Source organism: Stenella coeruleoalba (genome assembly GCF_951394435.1).
Source record: "Stenella coeruleoalba genome assembly, chromosome: 18".
NCBI lineage: Eukaryota > Metazoa > Chordata > Mammalia > Artiodactyla > Delphinidae > Stenella > Stenella coeruleoalba.
Window position 1 is genome coordinate 24,517,152 of NC_137164.1, and position 27,283 is coordinate 24,544,434.

At 36.2% G+C, this 27,283-nt stretch overlaps 1 protein-coding gene across 3 annotated transcripts in view; it reads left to right on the plus strand.

Moving 5' to 3' along the window:
- Positions 1–27,283, plus strand: part of VWA8 (von Willebrand factor A domain containing 8) — a 364,890-nt gene that overhangs the window by 203,399 nt on the left and 134,208 nt on the right. For all 3 annotated transcript variants that reach the window (XM_079902720.1, XM_079902719.1, XM_079902721.1), the window contains 5 exons: positions 1,968–2,043; positions 4,094–4,229; positions 6,564–6,683; positions 9,675–9,880; positions 11,184–11,335. In XM_079902720.1, coding sequence (XP_079758846.1) covers positions 1,968–2,043; positions 4,094–4,229; positions 6,564–6,683; positions 9,675–9,880; positions 11,184–11,335 — 690 coding nt within the window. The remainder of the gene's footprint in view (positions 1–1,967; positions 2,044–4,093; positions 4,230–6,563; positions 6,684–9,674; positions 9,881–11,183; positions 11,336–27,283) is intronic.

A 27,283-nucleotide genomic window follows, 5' to 3' on the forward strand; every position in this document is an offset into this window, starting at 1 on the left:
CTCAACATGACTGTACCTTCTGATATACACTCATAAGTGAATTAGGAAGATTCCTTACCTTAGAGTCAGCCTTAGTCTAACCCAACGTTTATTAAAGTGGGTTCTGTAGTTCCAGATTCTCTGTTAAAAAAAAAAGAGTTCCATGATCCAATATATTTTGAAGTCCATATACTGTATGTTGCACTTTTAACTGTTAACATTTTTGTTCATTTCATTCATGGATTCATTTATTCAACAAAGATTTATTAAATTCATCCTGTGAGTCAGACATCCACTAGATGCTGGGGACAGGATGAGGAATAAGGTAGATATGGTCTACACTCTGAAATCTTAACAGTCTGAGTAGAACGACAGATAGTAAAAATAAGCAACTACGATATAGTGTGGTAAGGACTGAAATAGGGGTGACCCAGAACTCAAAGGGAACATACAGCAAAGCCACCTAATTGGTCTAAAAAGGGTCCACAGGGGCTTTCTAAGAAGTATCATCTGTGCTAAAAACCTGAAGGTCAAGTAGAAGTTACACAGGAAAGGAACTTTTAGTCACAGCAGCAGCAGTAATGATCACAACAAATAGATAAAGCTGGCATGTCATTTTACTCTTTCTATCTGCCATATATTGTGCTAGATACTTTCCCAAGCGTTCTATCAGTGATATTTCTGGGTAGGTTTTATTATTTACTCAAAATCATCTAGTTAATAAGTGGCAAGAACTAGAATTTGAATCCCGTATGGTCTGACTCCAAAGGGTTTTTTCCGCTCCTCCGCAAACTGCCTTTCAATGCAATTAACTGATTTTGATTAAATTTGTTTTGCTAAGGCAAAAAATGACTTGAGTGATATCTTAAGTTTGCTTTATCAGTGATTGTCATGTAGTATTTATTAGGTTTTTTTTTAATAGAATCACATTTTATATTTTAATAATTGTGATAAAATTTAGCATTTGGGTAGAAGTCTTGGAAGTATATTATGGCACTGAGGTCTGAAGTTCACATTCCAAATAGTATCTTACACAGAGAAGGTGCTCAAAACAACACGGTGGTGACTTCACATTTTACGTTGAATAAGTGGTAGCGTAGGTTGAAAAGATAAGTTTGAACTCTTGTAAAGAAAGATGCTACTCACATTTTGGAAGTAATTTAATTCTCTGTACGACATGATCAGGATGGCCGTAGGATTTTTTATTTTTTAGATAGAGTATATGCAGAAGGTGAAGATATGAAATCGATCTCCTTAAAAAATGTCTGCACCTACCTATAACCAACAGCCTATATACACACATTTTTGGCAAGAATATTCATAGGTGATGTGAACTTCATATCTCATCATGTGTGGAGGTGCATAACATCAAGATAACTCACTATTAGTACTTTTGAAAATCCTGATCTAAAGGAGAGTCAGGTAAATAGTAGTAGGTAGAATTAAGAAAGTAAAATGGATTGCCCTAATCCTAGCAGAAATGTTCAAAATCCCATGGTTCCTGGAGTGAGGTGGGACAGTCTTGCTTTTGCACCTAGTGATGGCAGATTGGGCCAGAAAGTGTAATTCACAGACCTGCTATAATTGGCCACGCCAGCATGCCAGTCATCACCAAACTCACCATCAAAATTATTTTTAACGAATCTAAATATTGTATATAAAATACAAATATATTTTTTAAAATTTCTCCTTTTCACCTTCAGGGAGTTATATGAGGAGTGAAATGGTCACAAGGGAAATTACTGGAAGAAAAAAGAGAAGTAAAAAACCTGGATAATCTGTAAACTTGGATTAATTCCCAAACCGTTGTAATTTATATTGACATCAACAAAATACTATTGCTGACTGGAATTTCATTTGCTTTTTTATTCATCTTAGGGAAAGCTGGATGGGGGTGAAAAAAGAAATGCTCTTGTGTTATATTTTATTCGTGATCAAATGTCAGTTTATTTCCTTACTTACTATAAAATGTGTTGGTTTAACTTTAGGGACACCACGGTCCAGACCCTTACTCTTCAGCCTTCTGTTAAAGATGGACTTATTGTGTATGAAGACTCACCTTTGGTTAGTAATACAATTATATGAATATTCTCAAATGTATTTTTTTGAATGATAATTATATTTCAGCCTTTGAGGGTGAGAAATCTCCCATTGGTTCCAATATGTTTCAGTCTTAACTGGAAAACACTCATTCATATGTCATTAGGAGAATGGATATTTGAATGCAAATTACTGGGAAAATAACATGTTTTCTTATTCTGTTCTTCTCTCTCCAGAGTGAGAGATTTTGATATCCTCTAATGATTACTTTTCTATTCCAGAATTTTGAAAAAAGAAAGAAGTTTGCTGTTTTCAGATGTACAGACTTCGAAATTAGATAATGCTTCTAGAATGTTTTAAAAAATGATTTTAATTAATAAAATATTCACCCAATGTTTTAGGCAGCTGAGAAGATCATTCCTCAGCGTCTCACATAAGATGCAAAGAAATCTGGCCTGCCAGGCACACCTCTCTGTGTAGATAACTCCTCGGCAGCAATGGCACAAATAAGCCACCATGAGAACCTCTGTGGTCCAGACCCCAGCGATGGGAGTCTTTAGGACCTCCTGCCTGAATTCAGCCAGATTAGAACCGACTTTTCTGTGAACAAAGATGTGAAGGCTGGAGTTAGGAGTAGAAGCTACACGTTTTCTCTCTTTTTTTAAATTCAGCTTATTTTTACGCTAAAATTAAAAGGAAAAATCCTTATTCATTTATTAGAATATGTAATAAAATATTTGTGGTAGAGAGAATCATCTGTGTCTTGATCTATATTTCCTTAAAATTATTTGCCAAAATTATGTAATGATAAAAGTTTATGATATGGTCCATTTTATATTTCCTACTATGTAAAAAAATAATCTTTGGGTTTACATTGAAATTCATTGACTATCACCTCGTATGCACTCTTTATTTTATTTTTTTTTTAATTTTTGGCCATGCCGCTCAGCTTGCAGGATCTCAGTTCCGTGACCAGGGATTTAACCCGGGCCATGGCAATGAAAGTACCAGGTCCTAATCACGAGGCCACCGGGAAACTCCCTCCTATCCACTCTCTAAAAATGTTTTTAAGGATTTTTCCGAACTTTTACCTTTCTTCTAATAATGTCACCACTTAGTCATCTAAGACCTGGAACTCTTTCTTATTTTTCCTTTCACTTCTTCCCATCTAATCAGTAGCCAAGGCTATAGATTATCCCTCTGGAAAACTCTTCAGATCAATATAATGCTTTTTATTTCCATTTTTCTCCCATGCCTCCTTCCCTAAAATCAGGTCCTCACACCACTGTTTTACCAAATTGTTATGGTACTCCCCTTTTAGTCTATTCCGCATATTTCTACAGGATTAAATGTACTAACGTGTAGCTCCAAACTCCATTGTTATCATGTCTGAACTCATAAATCTTTAATTACATCCTATTATTTAGTGAGATCAAGCACGTATTTTTTGGTCTGGCAGGCAACTTTTTAGTAGTAGAGACCCAATCTACCCTTTCAGATCCTATTCTCTCTTTTCTTACATTTAACGTCTGCTTCAGCCAAGATAGATATTCATATTCACTCTTCCCTCAGTGGGCTGCAGGATTTCTTGAGTTTGGCCATTGATTTTCTTTGTCTTGACTACCCATCTCCTCACCGTACATACTGATCTCATCTCTTAAAATCATACACTCTTTTAGAGCCATCACAAGTGCAACGTTCTGATATCCAGTATTGATTGTGATGTCTCACTCCTCTTAACCCCCATGGCACTTTAATTTCCCTATTCGTTATACTTGTTTTAATACTCCCCTACCCTGGGGTGTGAAATGTTGTGAATTCCGCCAGCATAGGGATAATTATGAAGCTGAAGGAAAGTAAAGTGCTTACTGCAGAGTTAGCCGTTTAGTAACTCTGAGAAGCTTTTGGTAGCGATCCATAAATTTTGTTTCCGGCTCTGCTACAGACAGTTTTGTGATAGTGTATTTATAACTTACATAAAACCACCTATTATAAATCCAAATCAATGAGTGATGACATTTTTAAAACGTTTGCTTTCATTTTTTTGTTTATGGTAAATGTTCTGTCTTCAAAGGTTAAAGCAGTAAAATTGGGTCATGTTCTGGTAGTAGATGAAGCAGACAAAGCCCCAACAAATGTCACCTGTATTTTAAAAACTCTAGTAGAAAATGGAGAAATGATTCTAGCAGATGGAAGGCGCATTGTTGCAAGTGAGTATAAAAAAGCAACTTTTCTTTCAGTATATGCAATTTTTACATCTCTGGTATCAAATCACACACTTGGCTGGCTATTTATCTGCAAACAAGCACAAGTTAATATAAGTCAAGTTGTCTGTATTGACAGTTATTTGTAAAATTCAATATGTCTGAATCTAGCTTTGTCAGTTTCACTTTCGTATAGCCAGAGAGCATCTTTGAGCATTTCAGTCGTAGTTTTAGGACAAATCGGCTTCATAATTTTTCTACTCTGAGAATACAAACATATAATCCTTTGTATACTCATCTCAATTATTTGTGTGCAATTTATTTTCTTTCATTGTTATCTGGAATTTTTAAAGCTCTATCACATTTCTGTTACTCATAATATTAAAATTAATGTTATTAGCTCAGTATAATTAGAAAAAAATTGCTGGGCATTTTATATCTATCATATATATGTATGAATATATCGGTGTGTATACATATATTACACACACATACCAGCTTCAGGAAGAAGTTAGTTATTCTCTGTTTTGGAGTATCTTCCTCCTTTTATTTTATTTTTGTTGTTGTTGTTAGGGGAGATGTACATAGATAAATCTCATAAGTCTGTTTAAGCTACAAGGAAAAATTGTCTAATGCAATGTGAGAACATTTTCTGGTTTCTAATACAAAAGTTTTGTGTCATGAAAAGACTTGAAGATCTATAACTAGCCATTAAAAATATACAGTCAATAGTAAGGAACCAAACAAGTTGAGACTAATAACTGAAATCTTCAATATTCAAAGAGAGTATAAACAGAAGACTCCATAAAAATGTATAAGTGCATCACCACAGAGACTTCTTCTTGGGCACTGTCATTGCAAGACTGCTGTTTCTAAGCCTAGGAAACTCAGCACTAATAAAAGTATTCTAACATTTCAGTGTCACAATGAATTTATGGGAAAAAATGAGAATTTGACTTAAACAGCCTGATTACTATCTTTTAGAAAGACCATTCAGACTCTTAAGATTAGAATGCTTCCTGCCCTTTTTAAAGGCATTATGAGGACAGTGAAATGGAAAGCAAGAAAGAATCACTGAAACAAACTTATAGTTAAACAGTGACTATGTCCTGGTAACCCTTTACATTTTTTTAATATATTTTTGAAGGATAGTCTACAAGCAAAGGAGTCATCATAATTCTTAAATTCAAGTTTGATTGTAGATGACATTTTAAACACAAGAGCAACTGAAGCTCTTTCGAACATGGTTTCATAAAGCATCACTTCTACGGCTATGTTTCTCATTTTCTTTGCCTTTTAAAATTTTCATGTTTTATTGCTATTTTTATTTTAGTTAACTAATTAAGTAAATTTTGTGTGTGACCGCATACCCTTGTATTTACCACTACTGAAATTAGTGGAGATCAAACGTTAAAACTAATGGTGGTATTAGCATGTGAATATATGGCACATTGGAAGGTTACTTTTTGGTATCATAAAAAAATACAAGTATAAGTTCTCACAGACTCATCTCAGGTAAAACTCCAGGTGTTTCACAACTATCATTTCTTAAAGATGGACAGCCTAAGGCTAAGATTTAAATAAACCCAGATGACAGGTATATCTTCTTAAAATAACCATAATAAAGTTTTTACTATCTTAAATTATTGTTTGGCCCAGCAGTTCTATCTGAAATGTACATCAGCAAGTAGTATATAATATTCACTTCCTTTAATACCTTAAACGTTTGCACGAAGAAAGTTCCAGTCAACCTGAAATTATGTATTTTAAGAACTATGGTAGAATCCCTTGAATGGAAATTAATCACCTTTGCTCTAATGAATTGACTAGGTGGTCAAGACCTTTATTCTATGTGGTTAAGTTTCAGGGTGCATAATCTAAACAGGAATTCCTCCTTAGCTACAGAATGAAGGCTTTATGCAAAGTGATGCAGCTGCTGATTGGATAACAACTAAAGGATGTTTGGATTATCCTTTGCGTATTCTTTGGATTATCTACTGTAATAGATTCTTTTTTTTAAAGGAATAATAGCATCTCAAGCCAAGTTTTAAGTACCATAAGACAACATTTAGACAAGTTTGCTTTTTAGACATGCATTTAATTTACATAAAAATGCAAGTTCCCGTATAGTTTAGTATACGCTTTATCAGTATTCTGTTGCTAAGCAAACTTTCTCAAAAATGTTTTTGTTTTCTGCAGCCAAATTGTTACAGCCAGATTTCTTAGAGTTGTTTTACCATTGAACAGTATGACTACTTATGTGATTTTAAAGGCTGTAACTTGATACTCTTAAGAATTATTAAATATCTATAAAGAATAAATAGAAATTATGTTTTTCAGATTCTGCATTAGTCAATGGAAGAGAAAATGTTGTTGTGATCCATCCTGACTTTAGGATGATCGTTCTGGCCAACAGACCTGGATTTCCTTTCCTAGGCAATGATTTCTTCGGCACCTTAGGTAAAAAGAATATTGATAATAATAATAAAAACAATAGCAATAACAGTAAAAATATTGTCTTAGTAACAATACTGTAATGGCTATCACTGAATGCTATCATGTGCTGTCATCATCACAGCCACCTTGTGAGAGTATGTGTTATCCCCATTTTAGAGAAGGAGAGTATCATATTCAGAGAGATTTTTTTTTTTAACATCTTTATTGGGGTATAATTGCTTTACAATGGTGTGTTAGTTTCTGCTTTATAACAAAGTGAATCAGTTATACATATACATATGTTCCCATATGTCTTCCCTCTTGCGTCTCCCTCCCTCCCACCCTCCCTATTCCACCCCTCCAGGCTGTCACAAAGCACCGAGCCAGAGCCAATATCCCTGTGCCATGCGGCTGCTTCCCACTAGCTATCTACCTTACTACGTTTGTTAGTGTGTATATGTCCATGACAGAGAGGTTCTTTTTTTAGGGTCACTCAGATAAGTATTAGAATGGCTTCATATCTATGTGTTTTCTTACACAACTAAACTATACTTTGTTATTTAGGGCCTCTTAGAGTAAAACACAAAATAAGGAACGGTTTTTAGTGTTTGGTTTTCATCATATCCCCCTATGAAAAGGTTTGAGGCCAGCTCTGGGGAGACTGATTCTCATTGATTGGAGAGGCCCTGGGATAAACTGAAGCATCAGGAGCCTTTAAGAATAGCTTCGTTTCTCTGTGGCAAGTAGGTAATTCTGGATACTGGGCATTCCATACTCAACGTGAAGCGAGCTCAGTCTCCTAGTAGGATTTTTCTTTTTTTAAGCATCTTTGTTGCAGTATAATTGCTTTACAATGGTGTGTTAGTTTCTGCTGTATAACAAAGTGAATCATCTATACATATACATATATCCCCATATCTCCTCCCTCTTGCATCTCCCTCCCACCCTCCCTATCCCACCCCTCTAGGTGGACACAAAGCTACGAGCTGATCTCCCTGTGCTATGCGGCTGCTTCCCACTAGCTATCTGTTTTACATTTGGTAGTGTATGTATGTCCATGGCACTTTTTGATCTAGCAATTCCACATAAGGAATTTAACTAGGGATATTCCCCGTGCAATGATTAAAGTACAAGGATAGGCAATATAGCATTGTTTATAGTAGCATAAAAAAGGAAAAAGAAGAAAACAACCCACATGTCTATCCAAATGGGACTGAATGAAGAAATTCTGTTATATCCACACAGTAGATTACTGTGCAGCTGTTACAAACAAATGGGATAACTTTGCTCATGCTGATACCAAACAAAATCCTGGAAATATATTAAGTGAAACAATAAGAACGGCGTGTGTAGTAGTCGACCATTTGAATTAATAGAGACTAACAGGCAAGGGGGATATGTTACATGAATATGCTCGACACGCGTAGAACTTCTCCAGAGGCACACTCGTCTCTTACATCCTCTTACCTCGCTGACCTTGCTTCCTGCTCTGCTCTGTGCTGCTCTCCTCGGCACTCACCCTCTTCCAGCCGCTCTGCTCTCCTGCCTCTTGAACAGGCCAGCTGTGCTCGCCTAGGGCCTTTGCGTTAGCTTTACCTGCCATGCTGTTCCCTCATATATCTGCATTTGCCCAATTGTCACCTTCTCAGTGAGGCCTACCCGACTGACTTCCCCCACCATCACCATTTCTGATGTCCTATAGTGTGCTTTTCCTTTTTTCCTTGAAACATACAGTTTCTAACATTTGTAATTATTGTTTATTGTCTCCCCATGCCAGACTATAGGCTGCATGAGGACAGGGGTTTTTGTGGTTTTGATCTCTGAGTTATATAAAGTACATAGAGTATTACTTGGCACATAGAAGGCATTTCATACGTATTTGATGAATGAATGGATAAGGGTTCAAATATAGTTTTATATTAGTGTTACATTTGATTTTCAGCAAAAAAGACAAACGCTGTTCTTCACATTTGTATTTGAATGGGTTTAGCTTATGAGATAGAAGCATGAAGGTGTCATGGTTGCATTTTATTCAGTTGCTTTCATGAATACATGATAACAATAAAATAATGATTTGAGTGGTTTCTAAGTCAAAGTAAGTTCTAAATATCCTTTCTTTCTAAAATGAACATACCGAATAATGCAAATCTATTTACTTTAACTTCCTTTGGCCCCTTGTCCTTTGGAGTATGAATCACAATTATGTGAACATTTATATGAGAAATTCATTTCTCTGGAGCATAGATTATATTTTCTAGTATGTTCTCAGTTTTCTAAATTATGGATGAAATTATGGATTATTTTGTGTTTCTACATTCCTTTTTCTTGATTTTAATTTAGACATTGTCTCTGCAGGTTTACTTTTCCAGAACCTACTTCTAAAGTATATTCTAGCAACCTGCACAAGATATCAATTGTTTAGAGAGTGATGATACTAATTCCCCCTTTTTTAGTATACATGAAGAGACATGCGTATATGTATATAATTTCTGAAGATATTCATCATGTGTTAAAGTTAAAAATGCAGTCTCAGAACCATATGAGGAGTATTTTCCAATTAATGGAAAAAGAATAAATTATCAAAACTATATATGTTTGTATGTATGCATTTTAAAAACTACTAATATGTATGGAAAAATGAAGACACTGAACTATTAACACTGGGTGCCTATGGGGGAAGGAGTGAGATTAGCAGAGACACGAGAGGACTTCTTTTTTGCTCTTTGTATTTGAATATCTCCCAGTGAAATTGTGTTCAAGTATTATACAATTTTTAACAAAAATAAATCTATGTAGAATAAACCACACATCAGTCAGTGTCATTTTCTTTTGCTTTAGTTATTTGCCTTTTTCTCTATACCTATTTTTGGACAGGCTTTCTGTGCAGTTTTACACACTTAAAAATAGAAGTGCTTTGGTGAGCAACCCATGGCTCTTTTAACGACCATTCTATATTTCCTATGGCATTATAATGGATTAGTTGCATGCTGAATGTGAATCTTTTTTCTCTCGTAGGTGATATTTTTAGCTGCCATGCAGTTGATAATCCCAAACCCCACTCGGAGCTCAAGATGCTCAGGCAGTATGGCCCCAATGTGCCCGAGCCCATCCTTCAGAAGCTCGTGGCTGCCTTTGGAGAGCTGAGGAGTTTAGCTGACCAGGGCATTATTAACTATCCTTATTCTACCAGAGAAGTTGTCAACATAGTCAAGCATTTACAGGTATGGCACACGCCTACGCTAAAAGTCTAAAAGAAGCCATCAATCTTGTTTTTTTAGACTGCCTAACTTATACAAAGTCTTTCCATTTCTCTATATTCTGATTCAAGTGATATAATATGAAATGTCTGTAATCTAAATGAACATTTTCTCTTTAACCTTTGAATTGACTTTGGCAAGGTTCTGTGCCACGGCCATTACCAAGGAGCTAGGAACTTTGGTGGAGGTTTTTTGCGGGGGTTGTGGCGGGGCGGGCGTGGGAAGACAGGGGAGTGAGACAGCAGGGAAACTTTACTACTGTTTGACTTTATACAACAAGCATATGGTATCTGAGTGAAAAATATTTTCATTTTGAAAAAAAAGACTTGGAGATAAAAAACAGACTGGGAACTAACAGTATTGATTACATACCTGTAAATACTGTGAGAAAATTTTATAAGATAGAGTAAGTGGGCAGGAGAATGGAATTCCTTAGAGCCATTTGTGATGCATAGCCCACCTCGGTAAAGAAGACAAAAAGCCCATGTAGCTTCTACCTTTATAGCAAATAATGGTTTCCAAGCTAACAGTCACAACCTAATGACTCTTGACCTCTGCTCCATCCCCATCTTCCAAGGAAAACATAGAAAGGAAAATAGAAAGCTTTGTTCTGCCTGTAAAACCATGGTAAGTCCAGCTCAGATCCCAGCGCCTAAAGAAAATCAAGACAGAGGCAATAAAGGACCCAGACGACCCCACCAGTGTGAAGTTAGCTGTTAGTAGTACTTGTTTTCTTCCCTCTGCTCTTCCCTATTTCTCTATTCTCTGTACTTTTCACATTCTTCTTCCCTTCTTTTCTTGTTTATCTTTTTTTTTCATTTAGTCATAGACTTGTAACTTCTCTAAATACTTCTGTATAGATATTCAACACTCTGCTTTATTTAAATAGCATTTTTAAGTTTGGTCAATCCAGTACTCATTTTAAAAGCAGGAGATTTCAGAAAGTGGTGGAAGTCACCAAACACCAGTATCTGAGTACCGATTTAACATTTGAGAGAAAGAACTGTTCCCCCTCAAATTCTGATATTTATTTAAAAAGAAAAATATTAAGTCATCAGAGCAAACCTTCAAAGAGAAAAATATTCCTCCTATCTATAAAATATTCCTCCTATCAGTATTTATTAGTTATCTGACAAGGCTAGTAAAGAAAGGTCTGGTAAAGTTCATTTGATCCTTATTGTTCTGTCAGTTTGGCAAATCTTTATAATACCGTGTATTTTATCACATGGTAATAAGGGAATTTTTTTTTTTTTTTTTTTGAATACAGAAATTTCCCGCTGAAGGTCTCTCCAGTGTGGTTAGGAATGTGTTTGACTTTGATTCCTACAACAACGACATGCGGGAGATTTTGATTAACACTTTACACAAATACGGAATACCTATTGGAGCAAAACCTACCAGTGTGCAGCTGGCAAAGGAGTAAGGCAAACTCACTACTGATAAAGTACTCTTGAGTGTTACTGTTCTGGTTCTCAAATGCTGATTATTCTGAATCTACTGTCATACGCTACTAAACTGAGTTGGTGTGGAAATTACTTTCCATGAGTAAGCGCTTCAGATATATGTTGCTATTTGCTGGCTGGATTCAGTTAAATAGCATTATTTATAGGTCTGTAAATTGAGAACTTCAGTTATTTCGAATGTCCCATGAGTAGATGTAATGTAATCAAATAAAGGGAAATATTTGTTTCTTTACAGCCTCTGTCCTTTTGTTGAATTCCTATGACTCTCATTTTTTCCTAATCTAGTGCAAACTCATTGTACAAACATGAAAGCTACATGAAGAGATAATATGTATTTAGTTAAGATGTTCTTATTTATGTCACCATATATTTTTCTGTTATGATAGTTTTCTAAATTTATAATCATATTAACTTGAAATTTGGGGGTTACTTATTTCAGCCTGACAGATGAGAGAGGCAGGGAAAACAAGTGAGTTTTGTTTCATGCGGGCTAGTTGCCTGCCTTTTATTTTGTAATAACAGGCTACGTGCTTAACAAAGAATCTTGCAAATATGATGTTGTTGACCAGAAAGATAATTGACAGTATTTATTAGTAGGGAAATTAAGTCAGTGCAAATTCACTAGAAAACAGTTTTAAATATGCATAACTTATTGATAATGCATCCAATGCTGTTTTTGTCTATAAGAAAGTCAATTATCATAAATTCCCAAGGGACAAAAATTACCTTTAAGTTATTATATAACTGTCATCTCATATAGAAGGAACTCTCTACCTTTCTTAGGAAAAATTTGTTAAATATAAATTAATGATTAATCCAGCTATATATGTATATGTGTGTATATATATACACACATATACATATATATTCTAAGTGTTTACATCATCATTATTTATTCTGTTAAGTTATTATAAAACTTGTTAGAATATATGCCAATAAAAATAGTTAAAGCTTTAACAATTTCTTCAAGGATGTCTTAAAGAGAAACAAATATTTCCCTTTAGTGGTAAAAGAGCAAGATGGAGTTATGTTAGAAATTATCAGTGAATTGGTTTATATTATTAACAAGTTAGTAAATTTTCTTTTAGAGAAGAGTGATTTGGTGTCAGTTGCTAATATATACACTTTTCTGTGAAATACTATTTTGCTGATTGATTACCAGTATTTATGGGCATTTTGAAACTAGTTTGGTAATTTAATGGGTATGGCTTATCTTCTATATTAGGGAGTTTAAGAAATGTCTTTGATATGCAAACTTCTATTAGTACTCATGTTTTTTACTTTCTTTTTATAAATTATATCTTTAGTTTCAATTGGAAATAAGATGATTTTTATTACCATGAACACATTTATATAGAGTTCTAACTTCATGGAAACCAGGCTTGTGATTTTAAAATAATTTTTTTGGTACTCTTGTACAACTTGAAATAAAAATTCAAATACATATTAGTTGGTAGGATCAATCAAAAGAAAATTGTTGGCAATTTAAGTTTTAAGGAAGACAGATAAAATGATTTAACTTATTCATTACTGTCTCCAGTTCTAAACTGAAAAATTCTTGCCATGGCTTGTTCATTGTTGCCATGGCAAGTTAATTACAGCTCTAGTACTTACTTATGAGTGGAAGCAAAAGTACATTGAGCCTGGAAACAAGATGGTCATGCCTAAGACCAGGATGGAAAGAACTAGTTGTCCACCCACTGTGTATAGCTAAAAATAGACTTGTAGCCCATGTGGGGGATGTGTGAGTTTTCCTTCAGGGTGGAGATAGTACTAGACTACGATTTGCACATTCAAAGCATTTTTTCCTCACCTGTAAATTGCAATGACTGGAGCAGCTCAAAAGTAGTGATGTTTTATTACCCTTTAGTGAAATCCACAGGTTCCATATGTTTTATGTCTATCGAATTATCAGCCTTGTACTTTGAGAGGGTAGCATGGTAAAGTGAACAAAGCAATGTCCTGGGAATTCAGCAGTTAGTCACATGTTCAACCTGTATGTCTGGGTCAGACATGAAGAAACAGATTTTACCCTGTTTGTAAAATTGAGAGCATTTTATTCTAGATAGCATAACCATATACCTTTTCACCTAATTAATACATTTTTTAGAATGAAAGGGCACTATTAATAATAACTCTGTAAAAAGAGATGTACGATAAGACTGTCCTAGTGAGGCCAGAATATATTTTCATCTTTATGAGGTTAATAAGGTTCATTCCTATTCTGACATCCTTTGCATTTTAATATAATCTTAATTTTCTCTCATCTGCAAAAACAAAAACAAATTAAAAAGAAGTGGTACCAACACTTTCTGTTTCCCCCCTAGAGTAGCACAGTTAATAGTAATCACATAGACCTCTGAAGATTTAAAGTTGTCCTCATGCAGTCTTATGATTTGCTTTGACTTTTCCATACCTTTTGCTAAACCTTCTACTTCACTAGACCTTTTGCTAAATCAGTGCTTTGAGGGTGCTCCTGCCCATCTCTGGAGATCCTATGTTACTGAAGAAGATCCACATTGGATTTCTGTCCCCAAGGAAGAAGGACCAAATGTTTTCATTACTATTAATATCCTATTGCCCTGAATGAAAAATTGTTGCTGTTAATTTTCTTGTTCTCTAATCCAATCTTTATTCGATAGGAGCAAAATTACATTGAATCCCGAATAAGATGGTCACATTCACACACAAGAGAGGGATGGAGAAGTAATTGACCATCCACTGCATATACGTAAAAAGAGATGTAAGACAGATGTTGTAGAAGAGGGAAGTTTTCATGTGTCTTTACAGCACCTTCCTCCTCAGCTGAAATCAGAATATACTTTGGCTGTTTGGTGATGTCCCGTTAGTGCTCTCTAGTGAAATTCCTAAGAAAGATCCTGTCACTTTCCCTTTTATTCTCCTAAATAGTGCAGTGATGCTACCTATCCCATAGGTCTCTGTACATTTTTTTTTAAGGCCTATTGTGATATTATGAGAGGAACAGGATTTATCTTATTTACTAAACCTTTGCTAAACCTGGTACTTATAGGCTGCATCATACTGGGCTGTTATCTTACCTTACTGGATTGAGCCATAATGCAACTCTTCTTTCTGATCTGTTGAATAAATAGATTCCACATCTTAGCATTGGGATCAGAATTGGCTCCCTAGACACCCACATTGCATTTGCCCTTTTCCACTAGTACTTCCTGAGGTTTTTCTGTTGTTTCCTTTTAAGTTTCGAATACACAGGAAAGGATATGCCAGAGAGATGGCAAACATAATGAAAATAAGGAGGCACACTGGGAGAAATTTAGGCAGAAATAGGAGGATTTGGCTTAAACTCTGAGCTCTTAAAAAAATAATCCGAGCTTTTGAGTTTCAAATGTCATTATTGGGGAAAGAGATACACACACACATACACATACATATATATATATGTATAATTAAGTGCAAACATCCAACCAAAGGCATATAGATTATCTGCTATAGTAGATACAGATCTACATTTCAAAGCAACGTTTGCTTGTTTTACCCTCAAATGAGCTTTTATTTTTTTAAAGTTTCTTTTATTTGGGAATAAACATACTGCTGGCACATTAGCACTTCCAAATTTAAAAGTGTGTTTCAGAGTAATTTATGAACTCTAACATGCTAGGGAAACATTTGTTTTAAAGGAAGAAAAAGTCCTTTATTTTGGTACATCCATTTTTAAGAGACTTACACAATATTTTATCTTAATAAATGTAATATTATTGTTGCATTTTATAGATAAGGAATTTGAGGAACAGAGAGGTTACATCACTTGCCTAAGGTTAGAAAGCTGATCGGGGCAGAGCTATAATATACATAATTTTAATTCCAATTCTAAGGACAGATATAAGCAGATCCATATGCAGATTGTAGGCAGTTTCTAAATCAGAGTTATTCTTTGGATACTGAAAATTACGAATAGCTTTGGTTTAAAAGGACCCTAGGATTTTCGATAATCAACTTGGAAGTCATCATTGACCAAGATGTCATACGTGTAATAGACATACGCTTATCCTTCAGAGAGTTGTGATAGATTCACATTTGGGGGGTTTAGCCATATTTCACAATGACAAGTAAGTCGAAAAGCAGGTTAATATAGACTTTTGGCATAACAAAAATCATTCTAAAGACTCTTCATCCCCAATTAAGCTTTCCTTTTATTTTTTTTTAAATAATGGAGGTTCATGAAGTAAAACACAAGGTAATTCATTTAGAAAAATAAAAACTCTAGAAAACTTTATTTGGCTACTATATATAAGAAGCATACTAGCCATCATTCCTTCCTGATTTGGAACACAAGAGGAATTTATTGAACCTTCTCAAACGTTGTAGTCATATTTACATAAATCAAACATACAGAGAAATTATCTCTACCCTCTGAATTTTAGCTTCATGTATTTTTCTCTCCCTGTCTTCCCTAGGAGACACACATAATCTATAAAATATTTAAATGATCATCCTTCTTGATCCACATTCCTTGTCCTCAACCCTATTGATTTTTTTTAATGCTGCTTAGTTGATTCTTTTTTTTTTAATAAATGTATTTATTTATTTATTTTTGGCTGCGTTGGGTCTTTGTTGCTGCACGCAGGCTTTTTCTAGTTGCAGAGAGTGGGAGCTGCTCTTCACTGCAGTGCACAGGCTTGTCATTGCGGTGGCTTCTCTTGTTGCAGAGCACGGGCTGTAGGTGCGCGGGTTTCAGTAGTTGTGGCACATGGGCTCAGTAGTTGTGGCTCACGGGCTCTAGAGTGCAGGCAGTAGTTGTGGTGCAAGGGCTTAGTTGCTCCGCAGCATATGGGATCTTCCTGGACCAGGGCTCAAACCCATGTCCCCTACATTGGCAGGCGGATTCTTAACCACTGCGCTACCAGGGAAGCCCTGCTTAGTTTATTCTTAAGCCAGTTTCTTTTTTTTTTCCCCAAAGCATTTATTGCCTGTTTGTCACTGGCAAAGTATCTACAGTCTACCAAACATTTATTTGTGTAAGACAAGTAGAATAAAAAATTTGAGGAAATTTAAAGGCTTTTATATGTAGGATTTCTCTATGATGCATATTTACTAAATGAAGAGTGATATCCCATTTATTTTTTAAATAAATTAGCAAAAAGAAAATTAAAACACTAATAATTCCACCATCCAGAGACAACCAGTGTTTAATCCTTCTAGATCTTTTCCTAGGATTCTATGTGTTATTTCAACTGAGAAATATTTCTTTCTAGTTTTTCTTTCCTGAGTTTTTCTTCTTAATAGGAGAGACATGTCCCTGAAAGGAGATCCTTTTATAAACACTTCATTCTCACTCTTCTTTGTTGAAAAGAAATATATCTATAATGGTTTAGATTCGAGTATGTATGACATTCCTCCCATTACCCCACTTTTGTCTCCTTCCCTCTTGTTAGTTGAGTTTTTAGACTTAAGATATTTATTCTAACGTAATGAACAGATCATATAGCATCTAAGGTGCTTTATGCCAGGCATTTCTCTGGCATTTCAACACAAAGTAAGGAATAAACACATTAATATCAACACTTTGTGTCTTTATGCATATGTTTCAATGTCATTATCCTTTACAGACTCATAGAAATGCTGTTGCTAGACAGACTGTACATCTAAAAATGACTGTTATATGTGACTGCTCTTTTAAAGTGTCCCATAGCTGGTGAAGAAGCCCTATGGAGTCTTGTAATTACTCCTCCAGTGTCCTCTTGATGTCTATATTCTCTCTCTGCTTTCAAATGCTTTATTAAAATTTTATTAACTTCATTTTTCAAGCAAAATAAGGTAACTTTATGTGGTCTAAGACCATATTAGCCAATATTTTTATTAAATTTCTCTAATAGGTTCGCATTTTAAATAATTTTAAAACACAGTGGTAGCTGTTAATAGTAGTTGCCTTTGGGAGAGGCTCTGGAAAGGGGAAAGGGGGCCTCACTTTCTATTCTAACATGTGTATTATTTTCTATATTTTATTTTTTAAATGTCCATAGACTATCTGGGCCCTGGAATTTTTCATTCTGTTTTCTTATTTAAATAAAATTAAAATGTTAAAGTAAAGGTCTATTCTGAAATTGCTATTTCGTGGGACCTTTGCCTCCAGGACAGCAAAGCTTACACCGCTCTGCAATGCCTACTCTAAGGGTGTAACATTGGCACCCTTACCAATGACAAATGAGAAATCAAGTTAACCAGACATTGCTATGGCAGTTCAACACAATATAAGTAAGCTTTATGCATTGGTAGACATCAACATAAACGTATCAAGGGAGAGAAGACAACACATTTTTAAGGCAGCAAAAATTAAAATACTGATATTTATCAAATGCTTACTAAGGGCTCTAAGCACTTCACAAATACTAACTCAATCTATACAACAATTCTGTTTTTTCTATTGGGCAAGTAATTCCTTCCTATTTTATTATCTAGTAGGTGTAAGAGTGTGTGTGTGTATGTGTTACAGATGAAGAAACTGAGGCTCAAGAGACTCTAAGTAACTTAACAAATTATACAACTAATAAATGGCAGAATGGGAGATTCAAACACAGATCTGTCTGTTCCAGAGCCTTTTGTTCACTCACCATGCAGTCTCCACATTCTTGCATGAGAAAGCAATGTAATCAACACTGGACTGCAAGATTTTAAACATAATGTTTCTAAAGAAACTTCAGAGTTGTTTTCCAAATTTCATTTCCTACCCTTTTGGGACATGTATCATGCAAAATATACATTTAACTTTTATGTGGTGACTAGGCCCATCGTTTTAATCACAGTGTCCTTTAAATTAATGCCATTTGTCATGGATTACAGAAGTAAATAAAAACATCTTTTTTATACAATGCAAGCAAATTTGCTTATATCTTTTCTCCTACAATAAGGATTTGATTTTTGAAAAGTCAAAATAGGTGACATTCACAAATTCTTCAAAATGAGCAGAACGATTCTTTTCTTTTTTCAGTTTATTCTGTATAGAATCCTTTACTTAGAACTACCATCCTCAAAATCACACTCATTATATAGTTAGCTTTGGCAGAATAATTATAAATCACTGTGCATTTTCTGTGCATCTGTGAGTTGCTTCTAAGTCATTACAAATTAGAGTTGGCCTCCATCGCGGGGCCAATAGCTCCTGTGTTCAAAGGTGGAATGGACTCCCCAAAGGAAAGGTAGCGTATACCTTCCTGTAGTCCGGGTTCAAAGAGATCAGGATGAATCTTGTTGGGGAGGTACTCAAGTGATTCAAACTTAGAATACCGGATTAAATAGCTTTTAATGTCCTTCAAACTCATAGATTCTATGGTTCACTGCCCCTAGATGAATTGGATACCTGAACAAGTTGTCACTCTTCTCCCTTATATCAGCAACCATTCATTACTTTATCAGCCAGTCTCACAGCATATTTTAACAGAACTCCCGATGAAGGTAACTAAGGTCATGCTTTCCTGTTGTAAGAGGTGTTGATATTTCATTGCAGTGTGTGGTACATGATCATGTTTAGTATTGATCTTTCTCTTTAGAGTAGTGCCAGGTGTGCACATTTGCAGATAGAATAGCTTCATCTATACTGAATGTGTCTTAAAAGGGTATCTGTCTAGAATCAGTTTTCTACATTAAGACTTATCCTGTTTAATTGGAACATCAACAGCAGCTGCTTCTTCTCTGACCAAGACCAACTACGGGGTCTTCCAAGTACCAGAGACATCAAAAACATCCCCAACCAGGGCCTCCCTTAGGAGTAATTTCATAAGGTGTATCTTTCAATATAAGAATGATTATCAGTTTACTATTTATCCCATTAAATTAAAAGACGCACTTCTTAAAGTTTTGTGCTTCTCCTTCCATTTTCCAAACTATTATATGGTATAATTTCCTTTTTGAAGTCTGGTTTTTACAGATGAGTTCATTATATTGATCGTGAAGTTCTAAGGTCTGCAGTTCCACTCTGCATCATGATCTACTTGCACTTCGTAAAAGAGCTCTCAGTTTTCAAAAACAGTAAGATTTACATAATGACACTATTATAAGCAGAAGGGTGGTATTGGGCTTTACAGTTTCATAGTCCTTGCCCTTTATTCTCTCGGTATATTATGAAGTAGCTTCACAGCCATTTTATTTGCTTTCAGCTCCTTTATGGGGGTGCAGAGAAAAATTTAAAAATATCACCAATCTACATAGAAATTGTCAAGATCTATGAATCTTCTTCCATACTCATCTTCAGCAGTCTCACAGAATTATCCTTGATTCTTTAGGCGTTTGTAAGTGATATCTGTCACCTGGCTGAGTAGAAATCCCCAATCCCGACCGATAGGTAACTCTTCCAAATACACTTGCAGAGTAGATTGCATTGTTTGTTGAGAGTCATGTAGTCAGGATGCAGTGAGGAAGATCTGCCATGGTGGTTTGCAACTTGCCATCAAGATGAGAAACAAGTAGGTGAAGATGTTGTCAGTTGTAATGTAACCAAATATTCATTCATTTAACAAACACTATGGTACATTTATGTGGTAAACACTAAGTAGGGAGTCAGAAATATAAAGGTGAAGAAGGCTCAGTACCTGCCTTCAAGGAGGTCATTATAATTGGGGAAGCACTGAAGTAGAGTGACTTGTGTTCTGTGAGAGCCACACAAGAGCGAGTGAAGAGGTGGGGTTGCTGCCTTCTGCCCTGGGGGAGATTCAGGGACAGTAACCAAGCTGAATCTTTATAGGATGACTAGGTGTTCTCCAGGCAAATAAAGGAGAAGAAAGCGCTTCACGCAGAGACAGTTTTAAGAGGTCATGGTGCCTTTTGGAAAATGCAAGTATTTTGGTGACTAAAACTAAAGATTAAATGAGGGCATGCTATGTGGTGAGACAAAAAGGGAGAGAAGAGTCGGGGGAACCCTAGAAGAATTTGAAGCCAGAAAGTAGCATGGTCTGATTCATAATTTAGGAAGACCCCTTTAAGTTTTCTAAAGATAAGAAACTGAAAGGCCGTGAAACTGAAGGCAGGAAGACCCACCTGCTGGGAAGCAACTGCAGTAATCCCGGTGATGAACAGTGAGAGCTTCCATTGTGGCAGTGGGAATGAAACAGAGGGACGCCGGTGAGAGAGGTTTCCGTAGCAGGGTCGATGGATTCTGAGTGCCAGAGATACAAGTGAGTAAGATGTCAGCCTTACCTTCAATGAATTAACAATCTTGGGAAAACATGTAAACTCCCAACCTTATTACGCAATTTTATGTTCAAAGTACTACGTTCGCAGTAGGGTTTCTCATCCTGTGAGTCCTTTTTGTGGGAAATAACAGGACTCAAACAACCTTTTTTTTTTTTTTTTTTACTTGGGCCTCTTACTGTTGTGGCCTCTCCCGTTGCGGAGCACAGGCTCCGGACGCGCAGGCTCAGCGGCCATGGCTCACGGGCCCAGCCGCTCCGCAGCATGTGGGATCTTCCCGGACCGGAGCACGAACCCGTGTCCCCTGCATCGGCAGGCGGACTCTCAACCACTGCGCCACCAGGGAAGCCCCAAACAACTTTTGTTTGTTTGTTTGTTTTCTGGGAAAATTTCCAACTGGGAAAGTTTCAGTCCCAGTCATTATTGATGTGAATAATTAGAAACGGAAAGAATTTAAGATTGGAAAATACTAAGATGTAGTTGGTAAAGCAGATGGCAGAAAAAGAGAAGTTTTTGCAGTGAAATTTGAAGAGAGATGAGGGAAAGGAAACCCAAGCCCCAGAACGGTAGTTTCACATCTTCTATGAAGAAGAAGAAAGCCAGAGATATGTGGAGCAAGGTGACAACATCTGCTTTAGCACGGAGTGACCCTGGGCAGCAGCACAGACCCTGCGCAGTGTCACGCTGGATACCAGGGAGCAATTTGAGAAGTGTTAGCCAAGAATAACAAGTCTCCCTAAATCTTTTTCCATCCTATATCCAAATGAATCTTTATTTCTGTGACCACAGCAGGACCTTGGTGGCAGAGGTGCACAAGTCTTAAGTTATAAAGTGAAAACCATAATGTCTAAATGCAGAGCCAGCCAGTGAAAGGGAAAGCACATGTACATACTCGTGTACATATCATTCGCAGCAAAGCAAAATTCATTTACCAGCAACATGTGCGACTGTAGGGAAGGGAAATTCAGAAGTTTCTAGCAAACAAGGGAGGGTAATTGGGGATAGTAGTACCCATTATTACTCATTTAAAGTGTTTAGAGTGACATTTCTGTTTTCTCTATGTAGTGTGTTGACTTTTTATTTTAGTGAGTATAAATATTTACAAGGGATTTCATAGATTCACTTCTGACCATGCTCTCTAAAACTGTTATTCTCTATCAGGTCTTAAATTTGAAAATGGCAAATTCTACAGAACTCTATCTTAAGAGTTTCTAAGAGTTCCATATGTACAAATTTCCATGGAAACCCAGAAGAGCAAGAGATTCATTCTGCCCAGAAAGAAATATGGGAGAGGGATGCAAGGGGAAGTAATATTTGAATTGGGCCTTAAAGATGAGAAGGATTTCATCAAAGAGGCAATAGCAGAAAGGAATTCTGGGCTGAAGTAATAACCTCATGGAAGCATGAAAATGCATAGCGTGTTCAGGAACAGCAAGTAGCAATTTGAGGTAACTAAGGCATACATTAGCTGGAGAGTAAGAGGAAGGGGTAAGAACCAAAGGTGGAAATATTTGTCAGTGTTATTCTATTAAAGGTTCCAGTAAACTCAGTTAATTATTACCAGAGGTTAGATTTAAAACATTAGGAATGAGTGAGGCCTGCTAAAATTGGAGTTGTTCTTTTTCTTCTCAAAGATGGTAGTAATTGGTGAATTTTTGAGTGTCGGTGGAACTACCCAGAAGGGTTCCATTATTCCCATGAAAATTAGTAGTTCTTGTGGTAAGGAAATGTTTCAGGAATTGTTGATAATAGGTATATCAACAACTTTTGCAGAATGCCCCTAGAAAGATCCAAATCTTTTTCATGTGTTTCTTTCATACTCCAGAAATAGTATTGGCAAATGTTCAGAGAAGGCAGAAGTTTGCCAGAACATACTCTTTAAAACCCCAGCTCACCTCTATGGAACAATCTTAGACAAATCTCTTGTATGTCATTCAGACTCTATAACTCAACTTTGGTGTCCATGTGCACCGTGTTATGAAATGTATGCATGCTTAAAAAAAACTTTTTCCTTTCTGTAACTTGGCTAAGTGCTATAATTTGACCTGAGTCATAATTTTGAAAGTCACCTTTTTTTTTAGTTAAAAATTTTTCTTCCAGATCTTTATTAATTCTTCCACAAGGGATTAAGAAACATCACAACATATGAATTGAAATACTTCATTGTTTTAAAAAACATAAATTCATGAATGACATGATAAAAAGTAGTACTATTAATAAGTCTTAAGTTCATCCTCTTCCCCTTTAAAATCAAATCCAGACATCATTCCAGCTAGGACTTTAACAGACTTAAACAATACAAGTGACAAGATCTTAAAACTATGGAAAATGGCATTGTTGTTTCAATCAGGTCAGGTATAACAACTTAAGTCTGGTTGGAGTTGAGTGACAGATTTCAGTAATGGAATGTAGGGCCTTTTGCTAACTGGTTAGTAGTTAGAATTACCCCCAAATTACTGTTGAATATGTCTCGAATTCCAAAGCTTATTCATACACTCAGTTATAATTCCCCTTCCCCCTAACTACTAACTTATTGAAGGGGAGAGAGTTAATAACCATCAAATTTTTCCACAACTTATTGGGAGGACTTAGTGGAAAATAAACGAGGGGCTTTGGTTTACCTCAGTTGGCCAGCCTGGAGCCCACAGGAAGTCTAGAAACAACTCCCTGTGTTACCAAGGATCTGACAGAGTCAGTTTGATTGTGCAACAGCAGAACACCCTGCGTATGTGACTTTCAGTTGCAATTGTTAACGCTAATAGCATCTTGTTATGTGGTTCTGGAATAGCTTCTATATGGGGCACCTGAAGGTCTTTCCCATACTCTGCCAACCAAACTGCTAGTACTATTTTTAAATGGAACCAGGCAACCTGTAATTTCCATGACTGTTACTTAGAATGAGTTGGCAAGTTCAAAGCAGCTTTCATGAATATCCCTGGGGGTTGTCAGTAAAAATTGGAAGTCAAGCAAAGTTACTTTTTCCCAAATGGATAAAGGTTTTTGGTTTTGTTTTGTTTTTAGCATCTGTATGATACTTTGTGGGATTATTAAAGGATATATTAGACATTTTTTTAGGCTAGATTTCAACCTATCAACCGAGCATCATTTTTATTAAGCAGTTCTCCACTTCTGATTAGATTTCCAGATGTGTAACTGTTTCTCTTGTCTTCAAAGAGCCAATTTAGGATGTATGTAGAGCTCCTTTTTAAAAAAAAAAAAAACAGCAATTTTGTCTATCAGGCACCTATTCTATTGATAGGTATAGGTATAGATAGGTATAGATAGGTATAGATAATTTCATTCTGTTTATTTATTTTAACTCCAGAGCACTAAGGTAATGTAAGATCTACCACTGGTACTTCGCTCCACTCACTTTAGTGATCATCAGAGACCTCCCCCAGCTGTAAGAAACCAGAACCTTACAGATTATCCCTTTCATCTCACAAAGGAAGAAATTAACACTCAGAGAAATTGTCTAACTTTTCCCTTCACAAGTTTGCTAGTTAATAAAAGAACTAGCACTAGAACCTACTAAGTCTTCTACACTAGAGGGAACTTAGGTGTGTCTCCTTCCTTTGTTTTCTCCTCTGTATTTAGAGACTTAATTCTCCTTTGGTGAACTGCTGAAAGCAATGAAGAATCCTGTTCATTCCCTAAACAAGGACAGGGAGATTCCAGTCTATGAGATGTTTTCAAGATCTGCCCTTTTGACACGGAAATGTGTTTTTATAACATTTAAGAGAGAACACAGTAATAGTAAATCCTCTGACTCACTGCCTCTTCCACCTCATTACCGGTAGAAACATGGAAATAAGTGGATGACCGATCAGGATAATTGTCCACGTACTTAAAATGTATTTTAAATGACAGATACAAAAACACATACGTACTTCCGAATGATTTATGACTTAGAAAAATTTCAATGTAAATTTCTTTTAAATTTCTTTCCTTCTGTGTTAAACATTAACATTTCAAAGGACAAAAATCATATTCCACCAGAAAGCATGGTTTCATATTCTTTTTTTGTACAATTTAGCAAACCTTTTTTAAATTTAATTTTATTTATTTTTTATACAGCCGGTTCTTATTAGTTATCCATTTTATACATATTAGTGTATACCTGTCAATCCCAATCACCTAATTCATCACACCACCACCACCATCCCCTGCCACTTTCCCCCCTTGGTGTCCATATGTTTGTTGTCTACATCTGTGTCTCAATTTCTGCCCTGCAAGCCGGTTCATCTGTACCATTTTTCTAGGTTCCTCATATATGAGTTAATATGCGATATTTCTTTTTCTCTTTCTGACTTACTTCACTCTGTATGACAGTCTCTAGATTCATCCACATCTCTACAAATGACCCAATTTCATTCCTTTTTATGGCTGAGTAATATTCCATTGTATACATGTACCACATCTTCTTTATCCATTGGTCTGTCACTGGGCATTTAGGTTGCTTCCATGACCTGGCTATTGTACATACTGCTGCAATGAACATTGGGGTGCATATGTCTTTTTGAATTATAGTTTTCTCTGGGTATATGCCCAGTAGTGGGATTGCTGGGTCATATGGTAATTCTGTTTTTAGTTTTTTAAGGAACCTCCATACTGTTCTCCATGGTGGCTGTATCAATTTACATTCCCACCAACAGTGCAAGAGGGTTCCGTTTTCTCCACACCCTCTCCAGCATTTGTTTGTAGATTTTCTGATGATGCCCATCCTAACTGGTGTGAGGTGATACCTCACTGTAGTTTGGATTTGCATTTCTCTAATAATTAGTGATGTTGAGCAGCTTTTCATGTGCTTCTTGGCCATCTGTATGTCTGCTTTGGAGAAATGTCTATTTAGGTCTTCTCCCCACTTTTTGATTGGCTTGTTTGCTTTTTTAATATTGAGCTGCATGAGCTGTTTATATATTTTGGAGATTAATTCTTTGTCCGTTGATTTGTTCGCAAATATTTTCTCCCATTATGAGGGCTGTCTTTTGGTCTTGTGTGTAGTTTCCTTTGCTTTGCAAAAGCGTTTAAGTTTCATTAGGTCCCATTTGTTTATTTTTGTTTTCATTTCCATGACTCTAGGAGGTGGATCAAAAAAGATCTTGCTGTGATTTATATCAAAGAGTGTTCTTCCTATGTTTTCCTCTAGGAGTTTTATAGTGTCTGGTCTTATATTTAGGTCTCTAATCCATTTTGAGTTTATTTTTGTGTATGGTGTTAGGGAGTTTTCTAATTTCATTCTTTTTGTTGTTGTTGTTTGTTTTGTTTTGGGTTTTTTTTGCGGTACACGGGCTTCTCACTGCTGTGGCCTCTCCCGCCATGGAGCACAGGCTCCGGACACGCAGGCCCAGTGGCCATCACTCATGGGCCCAGCCGCTCCGCAGCACGTGGGATCCTCCCGGACCGGGGCACGAACCCGTGTCCCCTGCATTGGCAGGCGGACTCTCAACCACTGCGCCACCAGGGAAGCCCTCTAATTTCATTCTTTTACATGGAGCTGTCCAGTTTTCCCAGCACCACTTATTGAAGAGGCTGTCTTTTCTCCATTTTATATGCTTGCCTCCTTTGTCATAGGTTAGTTGACCATAGGTGCGTGGGTTTATCTCTGGGCTTTCTATCCTGTTCCATTGATCTATATTTCTGTTTTTTTGTCAATACCATATTGTCTTGATTACTGTAGCTTTGTAGAATGGTCTGAAGTCAGGAAGTCTGATTCCTTCAGCTCCGTTTTTTTCCCTCAAGACTGTTTTGGCTATTCGGGGTCTTTTGTGTCTCCATACAAATTTTAAGACTTTTTTTTCTAGTTCTGTAAAAAATGCCATTGGTAATTTGATGGGGATTGCATTGAATCTGTAGATTGCTTTGGGTAGTATGGTCATTTTCACAGTGTTGATTCTTCCAATCCAAGAACATGGTATATCTCTCCATCTGTTTGTATCATCTTTAATTTCTTTCAACAGTGTCTTATAGTTTTCTGTCTACAGGTCTTTTGTCTCCCTAGGTAGGTTTATTCCTAGGTATTTTATTCTTTTTGTTGCGATGGTAAATGGGAGTGTTTCCTTAATTTCTCTTTCAGATTTTTCATCATTAGTGTATAGGAATGCAAGAGATTTCTGTGCATTAATTTTGTATCCTGCAACTTTACCAAATTCATTGATTAGCTCTAGTAGCTTTCTGGTGGCATCTTTAGGATTCTTTATGTATAGTATCATGTCATCTGCAAACAGTGACAATTTTACTTCTTTTCCAATTTGTATTCCTTTCATTTCTTTTTCTTCTCTGATTGCCGTGGTTAGGACTTCCAAAACTGTGTTGAATAATAGTGGCAAAAGTGGACATCCTTGTCTTGTTCCTGGTCTTAGGGGAAATGTTTTCGGTTTTTCACCATTGAGAATGATGTTTGCTGTGGGTTTGTCATATATGGCCTTTGTTATGTTGAGGGAGGTTCCCTCTATGCCCACTTTCTAGAGAGTTTTTATCATAAATAGGTGTTGAATTTTTTCAAAAGCTTTTTCTGCATCTATTGAGATGATCATATGGTTTTTATTCAATTTGTTTATATGGTGTATCACATTGATGGATTTGCCTATATTGAAGGATCCTTACATCCCTGGGATAAATCCCACTTGATCATGGTGTACGATCCTTTTAATGTGTTGTTGGATTCTGTTTGCTAGTATTTTTTTTTTTTTGCTGTACGCAGACCTCTCACTGTTGTGGCCTCTCCCATTGCGGAGCACAG